Source organism: Labeo rohita, chromosome 18 (genome assembly GCF_022985175.1).
Source record: "Labeo rohita strain BAU-BD-2019 chromosome 18, IGBB_LRoh.1.0, whole genome shotgun sequence".
NCBI classification, from domain to species: domain Eukaryota; kingdom Metazoa; phylum Chordata; class Actinopteri; order Cypriniformes; family Cyprinidae; genus Labeo; species Labeo rohita.
In genome coordinates, this window is record NC_066886.1 from 739,960 (window position 1) to 750,932 (window position 10,973).

Below are 10,973 nucleotides of genomic sequence, written 5' to 3' on the forward strand. Positions count from 1 at the left end.
TTATTTATTTAAAGGAACAAAAGTTGAGAATTAGGTATAAATCATTATATAAATAAAATAAAATAATAAAATTAAATAAAATTAAATTAAATTAAATTAAAATTAAAATTGCATTTCTAATGTGAATTGGTAGACTGGTTTCAGGGCAGCAAAGAGACATAAAGAATTAAAAATCATGTTATGCAAACAACAACAATATTCAAAATTGCATTATTTGTTTATTATTTTCAGTGTCAGTTTACTTATAAAGCTCAATTTAAAACAACAAAAGCTGACCAAAATGCATTACCAAAAGTATTAATTATAAAAATTAAATTAAATTAAATTAAATTAAATAATGAAAATGGCACATGCAATAAACAGAGAATAAATAAACTCTATTTTTTAAATTAGAAGCCAAAGAAAACAAATGAGTTGTTCATTTGATTTTTTTGTAATGTGAATGATTAGACCGGTTAACAGTTTCATGGCTTCAAAAGAACAAAAAAAAAAAAAAAAATCATACATAGAGACATGTCTGACGGTTATGCAAACGATAGCAATATTCAAAATTGTATTAATTGGACAAACAGCAGAAAAAATCACCACATATGCATTTTCAGCCAAAGTGGCTCTGCAAATTAATGCGAACATGCTTAAACATCAAAAGCAAATGTGTTTTTTGCCCCGTGTGTGGCGGCGGTGACCCTCTTGAGATGCATTTCTGCAGCGGTGGCACAATTTCTCATCACCTTACAGCAGACGTGCTGAAGTGCCCTCCTTAGGGACCACCAACACACACGCGGCACCCATCGGCCAAACCTGCAGCCGGGCACACACAGCGGCTCTCCGGGACTTTAACACGGGATGTCAAGTGGAGATACTTTACAAAAACTCAACAGGCTTTACTTTGCAGTTCAAGAATGTTGGTCTCGTAAACACCTTGAACTGCAAACTACAATTTTTATTTATTTTGCTATCATAACACATGCATTTTTATGCATCTGACAGATTTTTTCCCAAAGCAACTTTAATCCCTTATGCAAAGAAAATCTATGTCCTTATATATGAAATTTATTAAATTAAACGTTTTATATGTGACAAAATATGCATGCATATATTGCAGTATATTGAAAAACGCAGTAGTTTTCTATATAAAGTAACGTATTAGGCTATTTTATATAATGCATTATATTTTTGTTTTGTAATTGATTGCATATATTTAATTGCATGCATTAGCATTGCAAACACAGCTCTCTATTGCTTGAACTACAGGATTTTTGGTTCTTGCATGCATTATATACAGTATATAATACCCGTTTTCACTGCTGCACTAGTATCTTCACTAGTACCTCCATCACACTTAGTGCTACTAGTAAAAATTATTTTAATATGTTCATCTGTCCTCATCAAAATACAATAGACATACTGAAACTGTATGACTGCTTCACAGTTTCTTCACTGGAAATTTACCAGAAAATGGTCAAAAATACTGATCATGAATGTTTTTTCAGTGTGGCAAGAGTGATTCTCTACACCACTCAGAGTATCACAGAAAATCCATTGCATATATTCATGCTTTACGTATTATAAAATGGCCACGGGGCGCCTGAGACCCCAAACAGACCATGAGAGTTAAACTCCACTAAAAAACATCAAAGTTTTACTTGATTCAAACACACTTTTGAATTTCAGCTCTTTTACGTTCTGCTTTTGCATTTTCAGGAGACGCAGTTCAGCTGGTCACACATTGCTGTGGCGCTGCTGGTTACCCAGAATGCTTTGTGGATGGGTGAGTTCTGACCGGGTTTGGTTTCAACTACTCGCTGAGACTGTAGCGTTATGTGAAACGGGTTTGCAGGTGTGTTTGTTGTTAGTAAAAGATCCAGATTGTGTTATATTGCATGCTGTGTGCATGTGTCGTCCCAGGAGTCCAGTGCTTAATATTGCATTTTTTATGCAATGCATTACAAATGTGCATTGCATGGAAGCCTGTTTCTGCCATATGCAGGATTAAAAAGAAAATAAATTAATTAAAAAAGCAACTGCAATTTTTTATTTCATAATTCAGTTTTTTTTCTGCCATGAAAAACAAAGATTAAAAGGTAATTACAATGCTACTTCTCAATTCTGTTCTTTAAGCTTGCAATTGAACATTTATATCTTGCAATTCTGCAAAAAAATTGATTATGAGATACTCAATTGCAATTACTTTTTCTATTGTTTAATTACATGGTGGATACAAGCTTTTGTGAAAATAACATTAAAAAACATAATAAATATATCCTAAATAATTATCATAAAAGAAGTAAACTACTCAAAATGATTAAAGTCTTGATTATGCATATTAAACTAGGGCTGGAAACTTCATATCATACAATATTGATATTCATCATAATATTCATTTAGCATTAATGGGGAAGGGAATGCTTTCACATGTTTGTTAGACCTTGAAAATTAATGTAAACATAACTTGTTTGTTCACAATTAAATTCCACAGAGTAAGATATTTTTTCAATTTGGGGCCTCATAAAATCATTTTATTTCTCACTAAATTCTGTGTTTTCCATTTTATTTTATTTTATTTTATTTTATATTTTATTTTATTTTATTTTATTTTTTGTATTCTGTGTTTTATTCTTTAATACAAATTTATAATAAAAAAAAATGTCTAATGAAATTAATAAATAAAACGTCTTTTAAAATGCAATTAAATGAAAATATAACAGTTCATTTACAACAAAAAAAAATTGCATTTTTAATTTCTGATGTATTTTCTGTATTAAATTAAAACATGGATCAAAAAGGTCTTGGTTGTATGAAATTCCTTTAAAATAGTATTATTTTTATTATTAATTACTTTGAGAATTACATTTTTACTATACAGCAGTGATATATTTTTGTCATAATTTCTTCAAGTTAAACCAAACTTTTATTTTGGGCATCCGTAGTGAAGATCAGTGAGTTTCAGTGTGTATTTGACAGTAGTTTTTATAAAACTTGAATTAAGTGATATAATAAACACACTAAAACATTTAAATGTGGATAAGTTTATATATAAGCTTATAAGGTTATAGTCGAGATCTAAAAGCACCTTCTCCTTCATGACCTGGGCGTCACACACACACTGACAGTAAAACTCCAACACAAACTAAACTAAATGCAAACAGACTGACAATGAGAAAGTGCTGATGCAGGAGTCCAGCGGCGGCAGAACAAAGTTAAATAACATTATGTAAGCGCAGCAGGACCTGAAACTACCAAAGCCATCAAACACACGACTCACCACAAACCATAAAATACAGCTTGACATCAAAATCTCTACAGATACACAGGCCTTCAGTATATATGTGAGACATACATATTTACTGAAGTTTGAATTGCTAACCCTAACACTTGCTTTGAGATTCATGCAATGATATTCAAACATCTTTAAGTGTGACTTCACCCCATAAAGCTTACTGTAAGCCTCAAAATGATCAACAAGATCAAAATTTTGCTCTTAAACCTGTTGATTCAACAATCTACTATATGACTTCTGTCCAGTAATGTAATTGTACAAATGTGCGTCTCAAATCTGATCATCAGGATCTTTTGAGGAACATTTGTTTCCATAAGCTTTATTTTCAATGTTCCTCAGTGGAGGAATGGCCTTCCCAAGCCTCAAAAACATCTCATATCTTTTGAGGAACCTTTATTTGTTCATCTCTCAAATGTCATTGAATTGCATTGCATTATATGTTTGGATCATTTCAGTCTTATCGTACTATTATTGGCATATTATTGGAGATATAGGGTGACGACTGATATTTAGATCATTTTATGTCAGTTTCTGCTGTTATAAAGATCTCATTGATTTACATTAAGCGTCAGAATTTCTGTAAAACGTTTTCAAAGGTTCCAACTTAAAAACTTAAGTTCAACGGCTGCCTTAAAATTTTAAGATCAACTTTAAACTACAAGTCATTTCAACTCACTACAATAAAATGACTTAAAATGACGTGTACTTTTAAGTTGATTTAACTTCAAATTTTAAGTCAGCTGCTAGACTTTTTAAGTTAAAACTGGTGAAAACTTTTTACAGTGTATAAATATTATCATCTGCACCCAAATTGCCTTTTTTTTTTTTTTTGCGCAGTTTGAGTCTCTGAATAAAACTGAGCTGTTCGTCCTCCATATTCTCACTATCTCCGATTATATGCGGCATACAATCTTAATGCATCAAATATGATACTCAACAAAAAACACATATGCATAGATTTTGTCTGAAGATTCAATAACTACTCTTCATATTTCAGGCACTGCAGGGTTAAGCCATTTGAGGTCACCGCATTCTGACACTGCTGCTGCACAGAAGTGAATGATGAAAGGAAACATCACAGCGTCTCAGACCTGAGATTTACCCCACAGGCCGCTGCAAAACAGCTCAACCGGCACACGGGCCGACGCTGAGAGAGGTGTGAAGGGCACGGATGCCAACGGTCGGTCAAACCAAATCAACAACACCCACAAGCAACGATCAGAACGAGCCGCCTGCGGTTTGCCATTTACAGAGCCAAAAACGCATTACAGATGACGCACTGTAATTAATTAAATGTGTTGAAAGAAAGGTGTTCCTTCTTGCATGTCAACGTTAAATGATAAACTCCTGCTGACATAGTGTTTTTAACTAGAGCGCAATTTGTAACTCAGTCTCTGCTGATGTTCTCAAAGGGTTTGAGGAGACTAAACTGCTCCTTATGTTGGTGTAAGTGTTGCCGCGCTGCCCTGACGGCTGTATGCGTGTCACCATTTGACTCTCCTCCGGCCTATTAATGTAAACTAACAACTACACGTCTAATCCACAGGGAACCATCAGCACAAAACCTGCACAACTGTGATTACAACAAGAGAGAGAGAGTTTATGAAGGACTAACTTAATGGAAATATACTGGCCTTTGCACTTGTAGATGATATAATGCCTATGTAATGTTGAGGCTTTTGAAAAAAACTCCCTTCGAATGAAAGAGGAAAATATGAGCATGCACAGAACGGAGACATGTTAATCAGCACAATGCATGTGGAAAATTATGTGAATGTGCCTGAGATAATGTTAGTAATTCAAAACAAGCACAAAGATGTGAGATGCATTATTTAATAAATACAAACTGGCTTTTTGTTCATGCATAACTACAGATTGTTAGCTAAATGCATGCAAAATAAAATTAAATAACAATGCATCTGCATGCTTCAGCACATTCGTTAATAATTTAGTCCAATTTCTGCCCAGTGTATTTTTTATTTCTTTATTCCCAGTTTTGTGCATGACATCACTGGTCTCTGTTTTGCTCTCAAAGACACAAACTGAGAAGGCAACAAAAAATACACAGCACTGACTAACTAAAATAAACTTTATAAGATTATCTTTGACTTTCCAGAGTAAAACGCGATTGCTTTGATGTGAGGCAACCGGTGCAAAGCATAAAAGCAATATGCTGTATACATGCCTGTGATGGAGAAACTCACATCCAGAGTGATAAACGAGCAGACGAGGAGATGCCGAAGAAATTTTCCCATGCAAAAGCTCAAATAAGCTCCATCATAACATCAGGAGACATGCTTCATGAAAATGGCTGAATGCTGTTTCATCTGGGTTTGTGTTTGCTTTGATGCTGCTCTGATCCATAAACACACACACACTTCATTCACACTTAAAATAAAGCTTCTTTAATGATCCTCTTTGTACTACAACTTTGCTCTTTATCTTTAAAAGTGATAACCTGCAAACGTTACCTTAAAGAGCTACCTGATTTTACCCATAAAAATAGTTTTGTTGGTACAAACTGATGTGCAAAGGTTGATTTAGTGCTGTTAGGTTACTATTTTAGGTTTTTTAGAGATTAAAAAAAGTTCTTGATATTTTTTTAAGGCTCATCTGGTTGTAAAGGCATTTTTTTCATTTCAAACTAGAACCTTTATTTTAAATAGTGCAAGTTCACCAGCAGTTTTATGAACATTCATGATGCTACTTTATAGGTTCTTCACATGCATGTTGAGAAAATTAACAGATTGCATGTGCTGATCGTACATAATTACATGCAAGTAACCCTAAATCAAATCCTAATCTGAGCCCTATAACCATACAGTAAGTACATGTAGTTAATTAAGCACACCTTAAAATAAAGTGTAACCCAATGCTCTTTACTATAAAAAAATATAAAATAAAATAAAAATTGTAACCTGCAATTGTTACCATGAAGAGCTATTTCTACCTGATTTAACTCATAAAAATAGTTTCGTTGGTACAAACTAATCCGTTAAGGTTGGTTTAGTGATGCTATACAGTATAAAATCATTTAGAACCTTTATTATTTTTTAATACTGCAAGTTGACCTGCAGTTTTATGAACATGCATGATGCTATTTTATAGGTTCTTCACATGCACGTTGAGACAATTAACAGATTGCATGTGCTGATCGTACATAATTACATGCAAGTAACCCTAAATCAAATCCTAATCTGAGCCCTATAACCATACAGTAAGTACATGTAGCTAATTAAGGACACCTTAAAATACAGTGTAACCCAATTTGCTCTTTACTAAAAAAAAAAAAAAAAAAAAAAAAAAAAAAAAAAAATGTAACTTGCAATTGTTACCATAAATAACTATTTCTAATTCTATGCTATATAATATTTTTTACTTGAATAATGGCATTTTTAGTTGTTTGGAGATTAAAAAAGTTCTTAATATTTTTTAAAGGCTAGTCAGGCAGTAAAGGCATTTTTTGTTTCGAACTAGAACCTTTATTGTTTTTTAAATAGTGCAAGTTGATCAGCAGTTTTATGAACATGCATGATGCTACTTTAAAGCTTCTTCACATGCATGTTGAGAAGATGGGCAGATTGCATATGCTGATCACTCATAAGTACATGCATAATTACATGCAAGTAACCCTAATCCTAACCCTAGACATATAGTTAGTACATGTAGTTAATTAACATTGCTCAGTACTTATATAATTACACTGTAGCAAGGACACCTTAAAATAAAGTGTAACCCAAATCTTTACTGTAAAAAAAAAAAAAAAAAAAAAAAAAAAAAAATGTAACCTGCAATTGTTACCATAAATAACTATTTCTAATTCTATGCTATATAATATTTTTGACATGAATAATGGCATTTTTAGTTGTTTGGAGATTAAAAAAGTTCTTGATATTTTTTAAAGGCTAGTCAGGCAGTAAAGGCATTTTTTGTTTCGAGCTAGAACCTTTATTGTTTTTTTAATAGTGCAAGTTGATCAGCAGTTTTATGAACATGCATGATGCTACTTTAAAGCTTTTTTTACATGCATGTTAAGAAGATGGGCAGATTGCATATGCTGATCACTCATAAGTACATGCATAATTACATGCAAGTAACCCTAATCCTAACCCTAGACATATAGTAAGTACATATAGTTAATTAACATTGCTCAGTACTTATATAATTACACTGAAGCAAGGACACCTTAAAATAAAGTGTAACCTAATTTGCTCTTTAAAAAAAAAAAAAAAATGTAACCTGCAATTGTTACCATAAAGAACTATTTCTAATTCTATGCTATATAATATTTTTGACTTGCAATAATGGCATTTTTAGTTTTTTGGAGATTAAAAAAGTTCTTGATATTTTTTAAAGGCTAGTCAGACTGTAAAGGCATTTTTGTTTCGAACTAGAACCTTTATTGTTTTTTAAATAGTGCAAGTTGATCAGCAGTTTTATGAACATGCATGATGCTACTTTAAAGCTTCTTCACATGCATGTTGAGAAGACGGGCGGATTGCATGTGCTGATCACACACACACACACACACAGGCTCATTTAAGCAAAAGAAAGCCAAGTCCGACCTTTATGCATCCCGGTGAACCGGTCCTTGAGCACCGTGAGCTCGTAGATCTTGCCGAACTCCTCAAAGAGCGGCTTGAGGTCCTTCTCCTCCAGGTTGCGCGGGATCTGACCGATGAAGAGCTTGATGGCGTCGTGATCTTTCATCGGGATCGCACTGTTGAGTCCGTTCATTCTGCCGGAGCTGTTCGTGGTGCTGAAACCATTCTCCGCCGTGACCGAGGCCATCTTTCTCCCTCCCGCTCGCTGTGTCTCCGGCTCTCTACCATCCACTCCTCCTCCTCTCCCTCTCTCTTTCTTCCTCTCCCTCTGTCACAGCTGTACGCTCCTCTCTTGGTTTTCTCGGTCTTGCGTGTTTTCTCCTCAGGATTCTTTCACTTTCTCCATCTGTCTCTCTCCCCGTGTGTCAGCTGCCACTCTGACTCGTGACGTCAGCTCGCGCTTTTTGAAGAGACCCGCTGCTCATTTGCATAACAAGTCCGGGCCGGCCAATCGCGGGGCGGCGTGAGTGAAGGTGCTCGTGGGGGGCGGAGCCACGAGGCGAGCGTTTGTACGGCGTTTAAAGGCTTGGATCCCAAAACACGCAGGCAATTTTTATAAAAGCAACATGTTTGTGAAGCTGAACATTTAGCAGCTTTAACCCTTTAATTGGCGGGTGTATAAATAACCTCAAAATAGCTACAATTAAATCATTCCAGCTGAATTAGGGAGGACTTCTGGTTAACATTGGAACATTTTTTCCCAGTCATCTCAATGGCAAAAAGTGTCCCAGTTTACCTTAATTCACCCCTAATAAGTACAACTGAAAAAATACATAAACATACTGTTTATCGCTATTTTCTTACACATCTTCTAAAAAAAAAACACACACACACATCTGCATGTTTTTTTTTTTTTCTTCAAAAGCTTTTATTTAAAAATCCACAGTACAGAATAAGTTGATGAAAATTAATTTTTGCTTGGCTGAGCTGGTTAGCTACATTATTTACATTTTAAATCAACAAAAAAGCATTTGTTTGGTTATAATCTTTTGTAGTCAAGCAAAGTAGCTTGATATTATCATAGTATTTTTCTATGTACAATAAACAGGCCTACAGTAGTGATTCAGTGCCATGCTATTATAATCTAACCGTAGGGTTATTTTAATTAAAACTGAAACTAAAATGAAACCACTAAAACGTTTTTGTTACTTGAAATAAAATATAAAACACTTTTATTTCAGGTGGTTGTCAAGGCAACATTTCTCATTTTCATTTAGTACTGAAATATCTAGAACAGAAATAAAAATTAATAAAAACTACAAAAAAAATACTAAAATGGACAAAAAAAACCACCAGATTACTAACACTTAAGCAAAACTCAGAATAAAAACATATTATAAAAATATTTGACAATATCTAAGTGATACTAAAATACCACTTAAAATTGCTTAAAACTTTACATTTATGCTTTAAATGAAATTAGTGTTGATCCTAATCTAGATTCATTGTTCTGCAGCATGCATCTCAGATGTCTGTATATGCCAATAATGCAGAAATCATTTAGGGTTGAGAATGATGGTGAAGGAAAATACTTTAAATTAAAATGAAACTGATTCGCTTTAAAAGATGAGCCAACCTGACTGTTTGTAAATGACTGGCATCATTCAGACTTGAGACGGCAGAGTAACTTGATGTTCTAAAGTAATTAAAAATATAAATACAAATAATAAAAATTAAACAGACAAAATAAAAATAAAAAAAAAAACTACTAAAAATTACCAAAAATTACTAAAACTTTAACAAAAAATAAATAAAAATTATTTATTTAATAAAAAAATATTTAACAGCATCTAAGTAATACTAAAATAACTCTGCCATGGTATTGACTGCTTAAAACTTTCCATTTATGCTTTAAATGAATTTAGTTTTGATTCTAAACTAGATTCATTTTTCTGCTATAGGCATCTCAGATGTCTGTATATGCTAATAATGCAGAAATCATTTAGGGTTGAGAATGATGGTGAAGGAAAATACTTTAAATTAAAATGAAACTGATTCACTTCCATTGTTTGACTTTAAAAGATGAGCCAACCTGATTGTTTGTAAGTGACTGGCATCATTTAGACTTGAGATGGCCTATTAACTTGATGTACTAAAAATATAAATAAATAACTAAAAATATAAATATAACTAATAACTAAAAATAAAAAAATAAAAAATAACATTTAAAGAAATAAAAAATAATTACAAAAAATACATAAATAATAAAAAAAACCTACTAAAAATGACCCAAAACCAACAACATTACTAAAAGTTTAACAAAACAAACATTTAATTTATTTAATTAAAAAAAAAAAAAAAAAACAGTATCTAAGTGATATTAAAATAACTCTACCATGGTATTGACTGCTTAAAACTTCACATTTATGCTTTAAATGACTTTTAAAGATAAACCTGACAGTTTGTAAATGACTGGCATCATTCACACTTGAGATGGCCAAGTAACTTGATGTCCTAAAGTAATTAAAAACATAAATAAAATGTATTTAAAAAATAACAAAACTAAAAATGACCAAAAAAAAAAAAAAAAAAAAAACCTAAAACTTTAACAAAAATTTAAATGAAAACAGAAAATACAAAATAAAAACTTATTTAAAATTTTAATAAAATTATTTAACAGTATCTAAATGATACTAAAATAACTCTAGCATGGTGTTGACTGCTTAAAACTTCACATTTATGCTTTAAATGAATTTAGTGTTGATTCTAAACTGGACTCATTGTTCTGCATGCATTTCAAATGTCTGTATATGCCAATAATGCAGAAATCATTTAGGTTTAAGAATAATGGTGAAGGAAAATACTTTAAATTAAAATGAAACTGATTCACTTCTATTGTTTGACTTTTAAAGATAAACCTGACTGTTTGTAAATGACTGGCATCATTCAGACTTGAGACGGCAGAGTAACTTGATGTCCTAAAGTAATTAAAAATATAAATAAAAATAATACAAATTAAACAGACAAAATAAAAACGAAAAAAAAAAACTACTAAAAATGACCAAAAATTACTAAAACTTTAACAAAAAATAAATAAAAAAAATAAAAATAATTAATTTAATAAAAAAAATATTTAACAGCATTTAAGT

General features: G+C 32.2%; 1 protein-coding gene across 7 annotated transcripts in view; it reads right to left on the reverse strand.

The window, feature by feature from the left end:
- celf6 (CUGBP Elav-like family member 6) overlaps positions 1-8,252 on the reverse strand; it is a 124,971-nt gene extending 116,719 nt beyond the window's left edge. For all 7 annotated transcript variants that reach the window (XR_007829652.1, XR_007829650.1, XR_007829649.1 and 4 more), the window contains exon 1: positions 7,846-8,252. Coding sequence is in view for 1 of the 7 variants with exons in the window: in XM_051134562.1 (XP_050990519.1) it covers positions 7,846-8,071 (226 nt within the window). In the remaining 6 variants the exon portion in view is untranslated. The remainder of the gene's footprint in view (positions 1-7,845) is intronic.
- Positions 8,253-10,973: the final 2,721 nt, after the last annotated feature.